The 18556-nt window shown below is 32.6% G+C and overlaps 1 protein-coding gene across 1 annotated transcript; it reads left to right on the top strand.

Annotated features, from left to right (window-relative positions):
* Positions 1-489: 489 nt before the first annotated feature.
* LOC133193484 (E3 ubiquitin-protein ligase RNF13-like) lies at positions 490-15729 on the top strand. Its single transcript, XM_061329457.1, has 11 exons — positions 490-608; positions 5469-5583; positions 6575-6661; positions 8008-8148; positions 9588-9678; positions 10666-10756; positions 10903-11008; positions 11251-11344; positions 12028-12108; positions 12723-12920; positions 13107-15729. Exons 2-11 carry the CDS (start codon positions 5473-5475, stop codon positions 13427-13429), a joined length of 1323 nt encoding a protein of 440 aa, XP_061185441.1. The 5' UTR covers positions 490-608; positions 5469-5472; the 3' UTR covers positions 13430-15729.
* Positions 15730-18556: the final 2827 nt, after the last annotated feature.

Genomic DNA, 18556 nt, shown 5'->3' with positions numbered 1-18556 from the left:
TCATGTACTCTTGGGTGTTTCGCAAAAAGCTTAATTTGGATTTTAAATTAATTCGATTCATAACCTATAGATAAAACCAAAGTTGTGAACTTTAATTATAATTAATGATATAATATTTCTATATTATGAATATATTGATAGTACAATGATATATCAATTCTAAAAATATTAATTCCAGGCCGTGGGGGAGGGCTAAAGGTGTCTTTTTTTCTTCAAGTAGTAAGGAGATGTTCATGTTCCCACTTACCAACACAGATTTACCTGTATTTTACCTGTATTTTTTTTCAAAATGTTGACTATAAGAAGACACCGTTGACACTTGTTGGTGAAACCTCGCCAAGGTATTGTATTAAAAAAATTAATTAGCTGACAATGTGTTTGAACCTCCCCCTTTCCCTCCCCCACTAAACTGGTTTATCGAGTTTGAGCAATTTTTGTTTGAGAGAGAGAGAGTAATCCGGAATTGTGTCTTCCAACCGGAAGTGACAGTAGTTGAAAGAAAACAGAGACAGCCATGTTTACGAAGTCAAAGTCGATCATATCAGTCAAAAATTATGTAAACAGTTGAAAGAAAACACGCAATATAGGATATTTTTTGTTAAATTCAGGTAAATTGAAGGTTAAAGTAATTTAACATCTAGATATCCTGTGGTAATATGGATGAAATTAGGATGACAGTTTTAGGAGTATCAGGGACCTAATTATATACTAGTATATAGGTCCCTGGGAGTATCGATGGCAATTTCAGTTCTTTTATCTTACTGGGTCTCTTAATATAATCCCCAGTACCACAACCCCTTACATATATATGGTGCAGTTATATAGATTTTTTTGCTAAGAAATATGATTATGTAAGAGATAGATAAGTAAAGGGACAGGCACTTGTTTCTGTAATATTTTTTTTAATCAATAGTATCTAACTCCGAATGACATGGAGTACCCCCTTCCCAGATTTACAGTCATTTACACTTTCAGAGGAAATGCATTGGCATTCTGTTTATTACCATTGTCTTCTACGATAATTTTTCTACATAAACCATATATGGCATGATTCCACTCAAAATTCCACTTGCGTGAACTACAGATTAGTACATACCTTTTCATGGTGTGATTGGAATTTTCTAGTTGGCGAGCTGAGTTTTGATCTATTTTTGGAGATAAAAGAAAATAAAGACAAGCATGCAATATATGGTTGTGTAGAAAAATTATCGTGAAAGACTGGTAATGAAAGTTTGTCAGAGATTCCAGAGTTTCAGAAAACCATCTATCCTACTGTCAAAACCGATATAAAATTGAAAAGTCTGATACAATTCGCTATTTCACTGGTCCACATGACTAATTTCTGCGTTAAATCCATTGTTTTTGGAAGTTTTTGTTGTACCAGTAAAGTTTTGTCTTTTTATAGTTAAATCAAAAAAGCCTTTAGTGAGTTACTTTCTGGCAATGCACCAAAATAAACAGGGGCAGATAATTCTAATTTACACTACTACAAATAATTTAGATAGTTCTGAATTTCAACAAGGGTGTATATTTGAAGTGAGAAAAAACATTGAGAAAATGAGTTGGATTTTTGTCTTTATATAGGTTATATATTAGGATAAAAAACATATACAAGCTCAAGAAGGTTTTGTTAGGATTAGGCCAAAAAAAATTAATAGTTTCACAGGCACCTCCGCATCAGGTCAAACACTGTCGCATTGATCAATTTTATTGACATATTGAAAAGGGAAATAACTAAATTTTCTATTTTTCCAAGTTTAAAAAGAAAATTGAGTTATTCCCCTTTTCATAAATGCTAATAGATGGACATTTTTATGAGATAAACAATACATTTCTTGTTAATACAGTATTTTATGAACTAATTTTGTTTGGAATAACACTATTTAAAGTTAAATACATATTATACATACATATTAGAGAACAAAAAACTAAGAGTCAGTTGATATCATGATCATTTTGTTGAATAACTGACATAAAAAAAAAAGGTATAACATCTGCTTCAAAAAAAAGAAAAGAACCTGCCTGCCGCATTGAATTTTGAAATGTTTGGCCTGAGAAAATATTAATTAATTGGCCTTAATTAAGTATTTATTTCTAGTGCAACTTTTGTTAAGTTGTATTCCTCAAACTCATTTAGGAGCGTATCCGATCCTATTTACTACATTGCATTTATCGATATATGGGATGTATTCTAACTGTGCTTATCTCGAGTCACAGTTAGATTAGTTTACTCTAATTAATTGTACTCAGATCTATTGCATTGTCTCACAATTGGTGTTGTTATGATCCACAAAATCATTTACACGCTCAATCTGAGTTCTTTCAAGGTCCAATTAGGTTGGCATTGATGTTCTGCAGCAATTTGATGTATACTTTCAGGTGAAATGGACCAGTCCCAATCAATATCATTCTCTTTTTGAATTACATCATGAATTATACTAGAATTTATTTGGACTTAAAGAATTTGCTTCGGACTGGTAGAACACATTAAGTCATCAATCTGAATGACTGATAGAAATATTTGGTTTTCGGAAACTCTGGGATTCAAGTTTGTTCAAATGGAGGGCTATGCCCTCTTTCAAGGAGGGTTAATTCAAAGTTAGATGATTAATTAATGGCATCTTTCAAAAATCTTCTCAAAAACAAATTGGTCAGAAAAGAAACTTATGTGAAAGCTTCATTACATAGTGTGGATTTAAATTTGCTCAAACCATGAATCCCGGGGGTAGGATGGGGCCAAAACAGGGGATCAAAGTTATACACAGGAACATCTTTATAAATCTTCTTCTCTAGAACTTCAAAGGCATGATTTGTAAATTTGATAAAGAAGCATCTTCAGGTACTGTAAAAACAGATTTATTTAAATCATGACCCTTTGGGGTAGGATAGGGTCATAACAGGGAATCAAAGTTATATATAAACATATATAGGAAATATATCTTTATAAATCTTCTTCTCAAGAACAGCAAAGCAATGAGTAATCATATTAATACAGAGGCATCCTCAGGTAGTGTAGATTCAAGTTTATACAAATCATGACCCCTGAAGTAGGGTGGGGCCACAAAAGGGGATCAAAGTTTTACATGGGAATATATTGTGAAAAATCTCTAAAAATCTTCTTTTCAAGAACAGCGAAGCCATGATTAATAATATTAATATGGATGCATTGTTGTTCAAATCATCACCCCCACCCCTGTGGTGATATGGTGGGAGTACTTAAATATTAAAACTTTTTAGTACTGAACTGATTATTGCTTATATCTATCTAAAGTGCTCAGGTGAGCTATGTGGCCTATGGTCTTTTTGTTGTAAAATCTTCTTATAAAAGGTGTAATTAATCTTGCATTTGTTTTATAATGAGATAAATTTAAAAAGTGAACATTAATAAGTGTAAACATTAATTTTACACTTATTTGCAAAATTTGCAAAAAGGAAGCCATTTGTTATCTTGATATTAGTAGCCCTTTGTAAATGATTCACAACAAAATGAGATCATCTTTTTGTTAAAGGTTAATTGTAAAGACTGAAGTCCCATCTCCTCACAAGGAAGATGTGATGAATAAAATTATTTTCTGCAAATTGATATATGAAATAAAATGGATATTGGAAATATATATCTCAGTTGGTTATTGTTTGATATAAAAAAAAGTCAGGGGAAAAATCACTTGAAATTTAATTTCAGAAAATTTGTGAAAGAACAAGGTACGGTTTCAATACAAATCTTGCCCTGTGTTTTTCTTAAAAATAAAAGTGATGTAAAAAATTAAAACTCATGCTTTTTGAATTATTGAAATTCCATGCAGAAAGATCATACAAATCTTTTTTCTCACATGACCTTCCAAATGCTAATTGTGACGTCATAAACTTGTGCATTTTCCCGTATTTTCTTAAAAAGTTGCAGAAGACATCAATTTTCAATGGAATTTTCTTTCAGATAATATTGTCCACAGGCATCGCCCACAAAGATTTTGAGATATGTGATTTTTCAAAGAATTTTACACAACATATCTAAAAATTAACGTGGGCGACGGCTGTGGACACTATTTTCTTAAGGAAAATAACCCTTGAAATGGGTCATTTTGAGGCTTTTTCTGTTTAAAATAGAGAAATGCATCAAATTAATGACGTCATATATCCAGAATGGTACTCCATCATGCTATATTCTTTCCTGATTTATTACAGTCATATACTCAACTAATATTTAAGCCAGTTTCAAAACTTTTTGAAAACATTAATTTTTTAGGGCACAATAAAGCTAAAACCATACCTTCTTCTTTGATAAAGATGTGACACTTGTATTAGGTCAGTAAAGTTAATTACACATCTGTCATCTAATTTAATGGAAGATCTTAAGCAGGATAAATGTTTTAATCCACAGCTGTAAGTGATATTGTACATTGTTTAGTAACAACTGCATGTGTAGCCATTTTGAATACATCAATTTATAGGCCCTCTAAAATGGGGAGGGGGGGGGGGGGGGGGAGTAGTGATAGGTTGGATACCATTAATGATGAAACAGTATTTTTGACTGATACAGTACTTTATCTTGATCTTTCAATGTACAGTGTATTTTTGAAAACAAATTTGGTTTCAGAACATGTTTATTAATGAATTCTTAATGAATTCTTAGGTTCTGTTTTTATTTAAGCCCTGTTAAAAGAAATTAAAAACAAATTTAGAAAATTACAGGTATATGTAATCATTAAAAATAAAGTACAGTTTGACTTGCTTCACAGTCCTGACAGAGTGACATAAAACTGCTTCATGCTTCATATTTATGATGACATTTTAAGATGAAGCTACAAAGTGTACAGGAAAAACTGTAGTGATCGATTTCATCATAAAGCATTCTAGAATTGGATTAAAATCTGTAATTGTTGTTAAAATATGACAGGGCTTAGCTAATGATGTCAATGTACACATTCTTGAGAATTATTAATTGAAAAGTTAAAGAACTCATGAAGCAAGGCCAGATATGCCTATTTCATTTACTAGCATAACTTTATAACACAGGTAATTTTCGAAAAAATTCAAACAATTCAATTTTGATAGATCAACTTAAATGCATTACATGTAAAAATAAACAAAAGAGGATTAAACATGAATATTGGTACCTGTTTTGAATGAAACAGTATTTGACTGGTAATTTTGAAATAAATATTCGGTATTGTATGAATGCTGAGTACCAGTGTTTAATCCTGCCCTCTTTTAATGTATGCATATCAAGAAATATGATTCATTCTCCTGTGTATGTGAATGTGATCTTGATTCATTTAAAAACCTCTGATTCTTTGATCATTTTGTTTAAGCCTTATTTTTTTGTCAGAAATGGAATATTAAAATTTTTGTTTTGTATGGAAATAAATATAGAGTTTGTTTTTATTAAATATGTCAAAAATAATATATGCCTCTATTAGCAGAAGTTTGTAATTGATCTGTAATGAATGAGGTCTTGGTATTTTATGTAGGAGGATGCCTATTGATTGCCCCATACCCCAGCATGTGACCGGGCTCTATGTGTTTGCCGTCATCAACTTGATTTGTTTATTTCATGCCTCCACGGTCTCCTGTGATATAGAAGTGGTAAGTTTCTACACTATGTGGCTAGTAAATATGCATTGCTATAAATAAGTAAGCAAATCAACATCATAAGTGGTAAAATCCTTAAATTGGTAAGAATGTACATGAAGGTCACCATGAAAAAGTCAGTGGATACAGGTAAGTGTAAGCACAGGTAAGTATAAGTACAGGTAAGTATAAGTACAGATAAGTATAAGTACAGATAAGTATAAGTACAGTGTAAGACTAAGTACAGTTAAGTATAAGTACAGTTAAGTATAAATACAGGTAACTATAAGTACAGTGTAAGTCTAAGTACAGGTAAGTATAAGTAGTAAGTATAAGTACAGGTAAGTGTAAGTACAGGTAAGTATAAGTACAGGTAAGTATAAATACAAGTAAGTATAAGTATAGGGAAGGATAAGTACAGGTAAGTATAAGTACAGGTAAGTAAAAGTACAGGTAAGTATAAGTACAGGTAAGTGTAAGTACTTGTAAGTATAAATACAGGTTAGTATAAGTACAGGTAAGTATAAGTTTACCTGTTAAGTGTAAGTTTACCTGGTAAGCACATGTGAGTATTAATAAGGTAAGTGTAAATAAAGGTCTGTGTTAAGTACAGGTCTGTGTTAAGTACAGGTAAGTATAAATACAGGTATATGTTAAGTACAGGTGTGTGTTAAGTACAGGTCTGTGTTAAGTACAGGTATGTGTAAGTGTTTAGAGCTAGGTTACTTTTCAGATTTAGTAGACTAGCCATATTAAAGTCCTTAGATTCAGATTACTTTTAAATAAGATGAAGTCTATAATGTATTATTTTTTTATTTGATAATTTTTCACCATTGAGTTTTAGAGAATTCTGACAAAATTGTTATTGTTAACATGATTAGGACCATCTGCTATAAACATGATAAAAACTAGTTACTGTAATTACTGTTTGTTCACATGTTAAGAGAAAAATTTTACTTACAGTAATTCCAGACCAGTGAATTATGATATTATTTTTTTTTTTCAGAGAAGAACTTCGACCAATGACACAATCAATGCATTTCAAGATCATTTAGCAAGCTTTGGGCCGAACCTCCCGGACAAGGGGCTTTATGTAAGATTAAAAACATGTTCCATACACTGTACTTCTTATATTGCGAGTCATTTATTTCTTTGTTTATCTTCTTCTGTTCAAGAAATAATGAATGAATTTAACGATAATTTTAAATAGCTGGTATGAGTGTTTGACCTGTATTTGATGAAGTATATTGAGTCTGTACTGTCGAGCAGCTTTGATACAAATCTAAGTTGAAATTTTTTATTTATATCTGTTGAAGGGATTTGTAATGGGTGTGGAAATAGAATTGATCATTTAGATATTTATAGTAGGAGTTTACGATGGCAATATAAATTGAAATGAGTTACAGTTGAACCTTGTTATTTTGAGTTAGATTGGATCAAGAAATTAACTCGGAGATATCCCAGGATTCCATTGAGGTTAAAATACATAAAAATGAGTGATTCCAGCCCCCATTTGTATATCAAGGGCGTTTGAGATGTCCATGATTGAGATGCTGAAGTTCAACTGAAATTTGATATCTTTTGTAGGATTTTGAAGTAGTGGTTTAAGTTGAATTAATTGTTTTGATATTTTTAGTAGGGTTTTATAATGGAGGAATAAATTAAATTGATTGTATAGATATCTATAGTAGCCAGTAGGATTTTATAATTGTGGTGTAAGTTGATATAGTTTTGATATCTGTTGTCTGGGATATGTTGATATCTGTTGTAGGGATATGTTGATATCTGTTGTAAGGGATATGTTGATATTTGTTGTCAGGGATATGTTGATATCTGTTGTAGGGATATGTTGATATCTGTTGTAAGGGATATGTTGATATCTGTTGTAAGGGATATGTTGATATCTGTTGTCAGGGATGTGTTGATATCTGTTGTCAGGGATATATTGATATTTGTTGTCAGGGATATGTTGATATCTGTTGTCAGGGATATGTTGATATCTGTTGTCAGGGATATGTTGATATCTGAAAAAAAATTCTCAACAATTTTTTTTTTCAAAAGTATCGAAAGTTCATACATTTGTTACCAATTATTAAAAAGGGCAAAGTTCTTGAAGCTAAACTGTTGTCAGGGATATGTTTATATCTATTGTAGGGATATGTTGGTATCTGTTATCAGGGATATGTTGATATCTGTTGTAGGGATATGTTTTTATCTGTTGTGAAGGATTTGTTGATATCTGTCGTCAGGGATATGTTGATATTTGTTGTCAGGGATATGTTGATATCTGTTGTAGAGATATGTTAATATCTGTTGTCAGGGATATGTTGATATCTGTTGTGAAGGAGTTGTTGATATCTGTTGTGAAGGAGTTGTTGATATCTGTTGTCAGGTATATGTTGATATCAATTGTGAAGGAAATGGCAATATTTGTTGTAGGGATATGTCATGGTTGTGGAGCCAGACAACGGAACAACAAAATGCACCCAGTATCAACCACACATTCCACCAGCCAATATATCAGAGAAAATGACTTGGATAGCCCTAATGCAAAGAAATGGATGCAAATTTGATGATATGGTAATTATTTAAAAGAGCTATTTATTAGTATTAGAATTTTTTTATGTCCAACAGAAATCTTTACAGTACTCAGAATGCATTAAGTCTCACTGACCCTCTCATTAGAGGGATAATTCTCAGTGACAAGTAGTCCTTTATCAAATTGTCAAGTTTAAAGGTCATATCTTCAAATTTTGTACAGCGTGATATGAAGAAATATAAATATTATTGCACATAATTACAGTACACATGACTTCTTAAGTTTTAAGGTATTGCTTGGCAAGTCTAATTCTAATGCAACTGTTTTGTAAAATGCATTTTGATTGGCTAATACACTGATGTTTGAGGCAGTTAAATGAGCATTGACGAGAGTAAGAGCATTGACGAGAGTAAAAGCTTTTGATTGTGACGTCGTAATAGAACGACACAAAAACAGAATAGTTCATCACGTTTTTCATGTAACAAACTCAAATGCTGATTTAACACTCACAAACATCCAGTTCACTGGCTATGCTGATGTTTTGCTGGTAAACTCAGTTCGGACCTTCAAGTTAAAGTTCCACTTCAGTTTATTCACCCAAACCAAAATATAAGTACGTGGGGTACTTTAATAACATATATACTGTATATACTCGCCTATAAGTTGGTTTTATCATTTTAGGTTATTTTGGAGGAATTCGCCATTGACCCGCCTATAATTCGGTACAACATTTTGTCAGAATCAGACAATTTCAGATCAATGTTCTAAATTAATGTTTTTACATGTGTTTTAAATAATATGTTATTAATTAATCTTAAATCCACGCAAATCAATTTCATATCAGTATCTAAACTGTATTTACCTGTGTTCTGGGTTATGACACAGATATTAAAAATCCTTTATTCCCAACAAGTGAACATCATACGGTAATCGTCGGAGTTGTTTAAAAAAAAAACAACTCTAAATTTCGTGGTCTAGAAATACCCAATATTTATAGGTTTTGCCTATAAGTAGGACATAGAGTTTTAGACCAAAATCTTACTCCCAAAAAAACGACTTATAGGCGAGTATATACCGTACATTATGATATACAAACTGGTCAGAGGTACATATACAAAACAAAAGCATGACAGAAGAAGAGAAAAAAAAAATAAATAAGAGAGGGTGAAAAAATCAAGGAGGACAGACAGCATCATAAATTTTTAGGATAACATACATAGTTTTTAAGCATTTTTTTGTTTTGAGTTGACATTAGTTCCATGAACTTAACATTTGGTCTGTGGGAATGATAATTGCCCAGGTAATTTTTTCTAGTATTAACTAAAGTTATACATTCTAAGATGTAATAAAATTCATAAGCGGTTTGAGTATTTACTATTATTACAAAGTATACAGATTCTATACCTTTAAATCAGCATTAACAGTCGCAAATAACAAATGAGAAGACAGTTATTCACTAAATCAATCCTGTTATTTTTAGGTGTACAGTGCTCAGACTCTTGGCTATGGAGCTGTGATTGTGTATAACTATGATGGAGATGATGATATCATATCAATGGGAGGAGGCAAAGGTTTGAGTTTATATCAGAATTCTTGTGTCATATCAATGGGAGGAGGCAAAGGTTTGAGTTTATATCAGAATTCTTGTATCATATCAATGGGAGGAGGCAAAGGTTTGAGTTTATATCAGAATTCTTGTATCATATCAATGGGAGGAGACAAAGGTTTGAGTTTATATCAGAATTCTTGTATCATATCAATGGGGGGAGGCAAAGGTTTGAGTATATATCAGAATTCTTGTATCATATCAATGGGAGGAGGCAAAGGTTTGAGTTTATATCAGAATTCTTGTATCATATCAATGGGAGGAGGCAAAGGTTTGAGTTTATATCAGAATTCTTGTATCATATCAATGGGAGGAGGCAAAGGTTTGAGTTTATATCAGAATTCTTGTGTCATATCAATGGGGGAAGGTAAAGGTTTGAGTTTATATCAGAATTCTTGTATCATATCAATGGGGGGAGGCAAAGGTTTGAGTATATATCAGAATTCTTGTATCATATCAATGGGAGGAGGCAAAGGTTTGAGTTTATATCAGAATTCTTGTATCATATCAATGGGAGGAGGCAAAGGTTTGAGTTTATATCAGAATTCTTGTATCATATCAATGGGAGGAGGCAAAGGTTTGAGTTTATATCAGAATTCTTGTGTCATATCAATGGGGGAAGGTAAAGGTTTGAGTTTATATCAGAATTCTTGTATCATATCAATGGGGGGAGGCAAAGGTTTGAGTTTATCAGAATTCTTGTACATGGTCAGCCCTGGCTGTCACAATTTTAAAGTATCTGGTACAAAGTACAAATGCCACTTTGTAGGTCATGTTGTGTGAAGAAAGCTAAAACACAACTTTTAATTTTGGTTACGGTTGATTATTCTTTGTCCTTTGAAATAATCAATTTCAAACTGACATATATTTCTTTTTTGCTAAAAAGTGTTGTCTATGCATTTTGTTAGTGATAAAGTCATACATTAGTGAAATCTCACAGCATTATTTTCAGATGCAGGAAGAGTGTCCATTCCATCAGTTTTCGTTGGATTTACTGCAGGGAGTATCATAAAAAACAACTTTCAGTTTGATGTCAATAAAACGTAAGTCTTAATATTAGATGTAAATAAATCACTATAAAGTCTTAAGTTTTGTTATTTGCATAATAATCTTCAATCTAAAATGACCACTGTAGTGGACATAAAGGGTTGAATAGTAATTCTGTAACTTGAGTCTTTCATTCCTACAGGTTTTATATAAAGATAGAAAAAGATGATTTTTTTGACAAGCCTTATCTGATCTGGCCCTTTGCTGTGGTTGTGGGCACGTGCTTCGTCCTAATGCTTTTATTTATGGCAAGTTATCATATTTATCAAGTTATTTAATATAAAAAATAGACTGTTGATGTTTTAAAAAAATTAACTGATTGTATATACATGTAAATGTGATTATATCGAAGATGGAATGTACATGTAAGGTCTTTTATTGTGGATTATAAATGATAAGTTGAAGAATGTTGCATGATATATTGAGATATAGGTAGGCTAATATCAGAACAATAATGAAAAATAACCAAGAAATCCTCTCTCTGTTTCAGCTGTTTAAGTGGATTAGGGATTGTCAAAAGAGGCGAAAATCACGACTGTCAACAAAACACTTAAAAAAGATTCCAGTTAAAAAGTTTAAGAAAGGTAAAACACTACAATAGATCTGTGATAAGGAGGATAGGAGGTCTGACAGGGTTAAATCTCCGAGCTAAGAGGCTTACAAGGCCGCTCCTTATACCAGGTTTTTCTGCTGCTAAGGGACTCTCCTTGGACGGGACACAAGTTCATCACAAGTTAACCTCCAGCGAAAGTTGGTACCCATTTCAGCTGGGTGGACTAAGAAAACCCAAATAAAGTGTGTTTTCTAAGGACACCACACACAGCATCAAGTGCCCTTTGTGGGGTTTGAACCAGCGATCTTTGGGTTGTCTTTTGTAACACTGCAGGAATACTCTACATCATTCAAATAAAATTGTTTTTATATTTATTAGTATACATTTCTGCTCTTTATGCGGTTGAGAATTACACATTAAAATTAAATCCTGCAGACCCACTATTATTTGCAACCATTTATTTGGATATGTCAGTTTTAAATTTATTTGTGACTGTGAAATTTTTGTAAAAGACAAAACCCTCTACATAAATACAAAATTTAATAAATGGTTCATATGGATAAATACATGTATTGATGAGTAAAAGAAAGTCTTGAGTAAAAGAAAAACATTTCTTGCATGTAAATAAAAGTTGGTTTACAGTAGCATTATTGTAAGGAAGCAAACTCATGTGCAACTGATAATCATTATTTACATACGTCCTGTTATTTGTAGGGGATAATTATGAGACGTGTGCGATTTGCCTAGACGACTATCAGAATGGCGACAAACTAAGAGTTCTGCCCTGTGCCCACGGTAAGTGTACACTACTATCAGAATGGTGACAAACTAAGAGTTCTGCCCTGTGCCCACAGTAAGTGTACAATACTATCAGAATGGTGACAAACTAAGAGTTCTGCCCTGTGCCCACGGTAAGTGTACAAGACTATCAGAATGGTGACAAACTAAGAGTTCTGCCCTGTGCCCACGGTAAGTGTACACGACTATCAGAATGGTGACAAACTAAGAGTTTTACCCTGTACCCATGGTAAGTGTACACGACTGTCAGAATGGTGACAAACTAAGAGTTCTGCCCTGTGCCCACGTTAAGTGTACACTGTAGATGACATCTATTTTGATCATGTACTTCTGTGGAATGCCCCTTCTGTGAAAATTACTGCAGATGATATACTTGGATCATGTTCTACAGGGTTTTTAACCAAATACTTTATTTATATTATTTACAAATACATCAATCTTTGTCATTTGATCCACAGTGTAAAAAAAATCCCGAATGAGATGGACAGATTCTAAAATTACTTGATATTTTATTATGGTATTTCTTAAACTACATGTAATTTAAGAGCCTAAAATGTGTATTTTTAACCTCTGAAATTGTTACTTATGGAAAAATAACCGTTTGATTCTAGCTTACCACTGTAAATGTATTGATCCATGGCTTACAAAGAGGAAGAAGACATGTCCTGTATGTAAGCGGAAGGTGATCCCTGGAGCAAATCCGGACTCCGATTCCGAATCCTCCGAGGATGAGGGACCAAGCAACAGTGAACGCACACCATTGCTGGCTGGGAATAACAATACACGTCGATCCACATTTGATAATTCTGGTAAAAGAGACCGTTTCCTTTAAACATGAAACATTCTAATATTAAAATAAGATATGGAGAAGTTAGACAGAAATGAAAAGTAGATTTTGAAGAAAAATGTGGAACTTTATTTTAGATATTTGAAAAGTGAATTTCACAATGAGGCAGTAGGTGTCTTTCTGTATGAGTGCTTTTTTTTTTTTGCAGGCCTGCCTGAAGTAGTGAGAACGGAGGTCCAGAGAGTACAAATTAGACGACAATCACAGTCTAGTATCTCAGACTCATCCGAGGATGAAGTGGATACCGTAGAGGCAGACATAACCATGGAAACCTCATCTGAGGAGGAGGACAACAGGATTCCTGAAGAGACAAGGGCTGGACCCTCTGGAATTAACAATGCAGCTTTCACAGGAGCAGATTCAGCTTCTCATACATCTGTAGGAGTGGATCCAACTTCTACAAGCCAGGTAGAGGTGGAGGTGGCAGTGAAACAGACAGGGGAGGATAAAGCCCCCAATCACATTGTTTAGACGAGCCATGTGACTTATGTGTGTCATGTGATGTTTGATTTTGAATCTCTGAAAAAGGAGATATTATCACTAGCTATTACTTGAATATAAAGAGGCTTTTAAAATTATTCATGCTCAGGTTACAAGAGTGCTATATGTTGACTTGTTTTTCATGGTTGCTGGGCATTACTTTTGAATTTTTAGTGCTATGTTATTACTCTATTAAGTATAACTTAATATTTTTGTCAAATCAGTTAAATGTATTCAATTTAAATATGAAAAAAAAATTAGATAGATTCAAATGACAAAAATAGATATAAGGACAGGTACATGTATTTTCAATTGTGTGAAATATTTGGAGAGAAGATAAATACATATTAACAATTTTTAAAAATTGAGAATTTGGTTGATTACTGTATTGTGCTGTTGTTCTAGTAAATTTGGATGGTTAAATGGCGATTTTTATACGCCTGTCTTTAAATGGCAATTTTTCACTACTGGTTTATTTAACAATTGTGGTTATGATGACTGTTTACTAATAAGGATTTTTCCTGATATTGTATTGGGTTAAAATAGATGGAATTTTACATAGATGCTTGCAATGAAATTTTTGTCTTGTTTAAGAATTAAAACAGCACTCTTCTGGAGCACACAATGTTACATGGTTAATAAAAAAATGCAGAACTTTCTTCAAGTGAAAGTTGATCAAGATTTTTTTTATATGGTCTGTTCCTGCTTGTTACATTGCATGTGAGGGATGTATAAATATTCTGCTACAGTTGAATCAATGCACTGTAAATCACATATTTCATTAGACTTTAACATTGTAATTAAACAAAATTGCATTTATTTACGAGACATAATTTTAAACATACTTCCACACAATATGTAATACCGGTAAAAGTTATTTCCCTTTTTACACAACTCATTTTCAATTCCAGTCAGTCTTTGCATGAGGATAAAGTTTCTTGTGCCTAAGATATGATTTGTAAAGAATTCATCAATGCTTATGGAGTTTTGCTTGCTAAATTCATATTATGTCTTATTTGGAAAAATAAAGAGCATGCTGAAGAAGCTCAAATGTGTGTGTATACTAATATGCAAGTATACATTTATACCATGATCAGTGTGTGCAGAGAACAACCAGCACAATTTAAAGGTTGCATCCTTGTATTAATTCTGTATTTTATTTGAAGATGCATATGTATTGTAAATATATTATACATGTGCCATTTTATATATGTATATATTTCCATTTCTATTTGTTTTCTCTGTGATAACTCTTTGAAAATTAGGAGAGTTGATTTCTTGATCATTCTAACGGAATGCAAATTTTGCCAAGCGAAAGGTCAGTAGCTAAGAAGGCAAAATATGCATGTAATTCTCGTGCGGCTGTCTTTGTGTCTGACTCTAAGGAGGCCTAATATGCATGTAATTCTCGTGCGGCTGTCTTTGTGTTTGACGTCAGTGGGCGGGGACTATTGAAATTGACATGTGAGGCCTTGAGTAATTTAAATCTATTAGTCTACATTTTTAAAATCTAAATTTACAATTTTATTTCAAAATGAAATGGAAATATAAGGAATCACTGTCTAGTTAGTAGAGTATGCCAGGGACATCGACGATAGTTGGAAACGTTGAATAATTTACGCATAACGGGCTTTGCCCGTTATGCAAATTATCCCACGTTTCCAACTATCGTTGATGCCCTGGCATACTCTACTAACTAGACAGTGATTCCTTAAATAAGACATTTTTCTATTGATACTGTGATAGATTGGGCAGTTTCAGTTTCTGGAAATGCCTTGGTCGACCAGAAAATGAGATCAATGTATTGTTTATCTTCTGGGATATTCCATTGTTTATTATAAATTACTAGGTGTGTCTAGAGTGTAATCCAAAAAGTACTTAAAAATGTTTAACCTCTTAGTTTTCTTCCAATTTATTGGATGGAATGAAAACTTTACAGGTAATCACTTGCCCTCAAAAAGTATTTTCAGTTATGATAGTGGTTTTATGTTTTCACCACCAGAACTTTTGGCAACTTCCATTGTAGAAATCAATTGACAGACAAACTATCATGCTTCACTTCTGTGTCATTTGTATAAATTTCATAATTCCCACTTTTATAATATGCTCATAAACAGATTTTATACATTATGTATTTCAGTTGAACATTTTGCTGCATTACAGTGAAGCTGAATCTTTGCTTTTTAAGAAAAAGATTGAAAACCCATGTCATTGATTTTATGATGTCATAAAAGCATTCACTCTGTTATAATGTGTAAATGATAAAAAGTCAATAAAAATCCCAAACCAGATGTTCTTTACATTTTTTGAGTAAGGCAGGCCAATATACTAGTTCTGTAGGAGTCTGTAAACTCATTGGACTGTGGAAAACATGAGTAACTCATGCAAGATATGCTAGATTTGTAAGATTCTGTTTCAGTAAACTTTGGACTGGGGGAAAAGTGTAACGCTTGTAATCATGCGAGATGCATCTCTTTATACATGCATGTATTTTAATGCCCTGCCATGAATGTGGTCGGGGCATATAGTGTTTGTCATATATGTCCTTCCGTCACACTTTACATTTAGCTCAAAGAAACTAAAGATATTTTTATCAAACCTTGTATGCTGGTATGTACTGGTGAGAGCTAATCGATTGCATATACCGGTATCTTTTTTTATACCTTGCCTTTCCTTTGACCTCAGTTTTTCTAAAGAGGGTGTTGCAGTTCTTTTGTTATTTTCCCTAAAGTTGTAGCAGTTTAAAAGAAAAATTTTAAGTAAAAGAAAACGGTCTTAAATTTTTTCAGATACAACGCTATATACAGCACAGCGTAGAACAATATTTAGAAACTGCATATCGTCTTCCAATTTGCCATTAAATGAAATGTATATTAATCACATAGCAAAATAAGTCAAGTTTTCTGTTTTTCAAATAGGGAATCCCCATTGTTCTGAAAAATTGCCTCCTTGAAACAGAATGAATTTGATATACACATAAAGAGACAGGATTTTTCTTCAAAACTGCCATTTCTGATTTTTGTTTCTCAGAGGCATATTTCTGAAAATCACAAAAATCAATTAAAAATTATTATCCATCCGAAATACAAAATGTTCACATAAAATAGCACATTATATTTCACTGTCGGAGCTGATCTAGTGGTTAAGCGTGTGGGCTCTATGCAAAGATTATTTTTCCTGGGAATGGGGGTTCAAATCCTGGAATGGCTGGTATATACATGCAAATTTTTTTTTCTTATATAATGGAAGTATAATGTAACATCTCTCTTGAGAGAGAAAGAGAGAGGGAGAGAATGTCAGAAAATTAATGGATAATATTTTAAATGCATGCAGAATTAAATTGTTTTCCTTGATATTGTGATCTAAATCTAATAAGACATATATTTAATGTTATTATTTAGTGGTGGTGTCTTAAAAAGTAAAGTACTATCATTTTAAATAATTTAATTTTTTTCATACGCATTTCGTTTCATAATTGTTCTGTTAATTAGTGGCTCAGATTTGACTTGAAACAACTAACTTGAAATGACTCAATGGAATTTCTTGGATATTGCTTTAACAGCGTGATAAGTGGAGACATTTTTATATATTGAAAAATATTAAAGCATGCTATCTACAGTACATCTTTCAAAATGATGTGCAAGGTGCACTTGCATGCCATTAATTGTGTTTTTATCATTCTAACTTTTCTCGTGCAATATGGCGACAGTGACCATAGATGTGAAAAAAAAGTTTACTTACAAGTCGCCAGTCTATGTAAGGAAAAAACTATGCATGAAATAAACGTAAAATGTTAAATGTTTTGTTATAACAAGCTGGACATACCCGTCGTATAAATAAAGTCATCTACGTAGCATTATCTATATTTAGACATAACTCGTCGTGGGTATTTAAATGTCCTTCTCGATATAAGGAATAATCAGGAGTTTCTGCAACACCCTCTTTGTGTTTAGCAGTTTTTAAGAAACTATTCAAGATCTTTTTAACATATTTCATATGCTGATACATATTGAGAGTTATTCAACTGCATCAACATTTTTGGATCTTGACCTTCGACCTCACTTTTCTTTCTTAATTTGTGTTAAGTTAAAATTCTGAGAACTATTCAATATTTGTATCTGAAGTTTGATAAATACATCTTGAATAGTTTCTTTGAAACTGAGCTAAATGCAAATTTTTAGAAAAGTGGGGTCAGGTTTACAGGGAAGGCCAAGGACTAAATTTTTTGTGCCATTGAATAGCTTTCACTAAAATTTGTCGGCATTGATACATCTTTGACTCTTTTCTTCTTGTTCAGTCACTAAAAAACATGTAATTGATTCTACTTATCATTCTATTTGTTGTTATTGATGTACAATGGTAATTATACTGAAACGCAAAAGAAACACAACAAGCAGTAATCTACAAATATTTGAATTTTTATCTAATGATTTTCGGAAATGAATACAGTAAGGTAAAACTCGATTTAAAAACATCAGAGATTTAATAAAAATGTTAAATGATTATATTTTAACTTAAGAAAGTAATACGACTGTTAAAACACCCCCACCCCTGCCATTCAATTACAGCGTGCAAGACTGTCTTGCACAACAGTTGCAGCTTGATTTCTACGATGCAATAGGTTCATCAATCTCGAGATCTTTGCCATTTTTAAATGCCTGTTTGTCAGATGATGTCGAATTTTCTCTAGCCAAGCGCAGTGTAGTAACCCTTGGAATTCCGGTGTAAGGACTGTCATTCATGCGAATGATATGTAAGAGCCTGTTGAGGCGTGATATGGTGCATATTTGCATCTGCAACTCTCCATCACCTTTATTTTGAGATTTTCCAGCTAGAGCAATGGAAATGCATACTTATGTCATTTTCAGGAATCCTTGGCATCGCTTACGGAAAAGAAAGGAGAATTTACTTTTCGGAACATTGCTGTATTACTTATGATGAACAGATATTTACCAAGTTCAAGATGTCCTTACTTTTTAGATACAAAATTATATCCTATATGTAATATTTTCCCCTAAAATAGGATGTTGCATTTCTTTTGCGTTTCAGTATATATAAAAACCTCAATTTTTTTTCCAAGGGCGAAAGCATTCAGACAAGATATTTTTTTGGCTTGGG

The sequence above is a fragment of the Saccostrea echinata genome, unplaced genomic scaffold (assembly GCF_033153115.1).
Source record: "Saccostrea echinata isolate AGI-Se365-2 ecotype Australia unplaced genomic scaffold, CSIRO_AGI_Sech_v1 ptg000001l, whole genome shotgun sequence".
Lineage (NCBI taxonomy): Eukaryota > Metazoa > Mollusca > Bivalvia > Ostreida > Ostreidae > Saccostrea > Saccostrea echinata.
The sequence above is the reverse complement of the archived record's forward strand: the minus strand, read 5'-3'. Positions and strand labels throughout refer to the sequence as shown.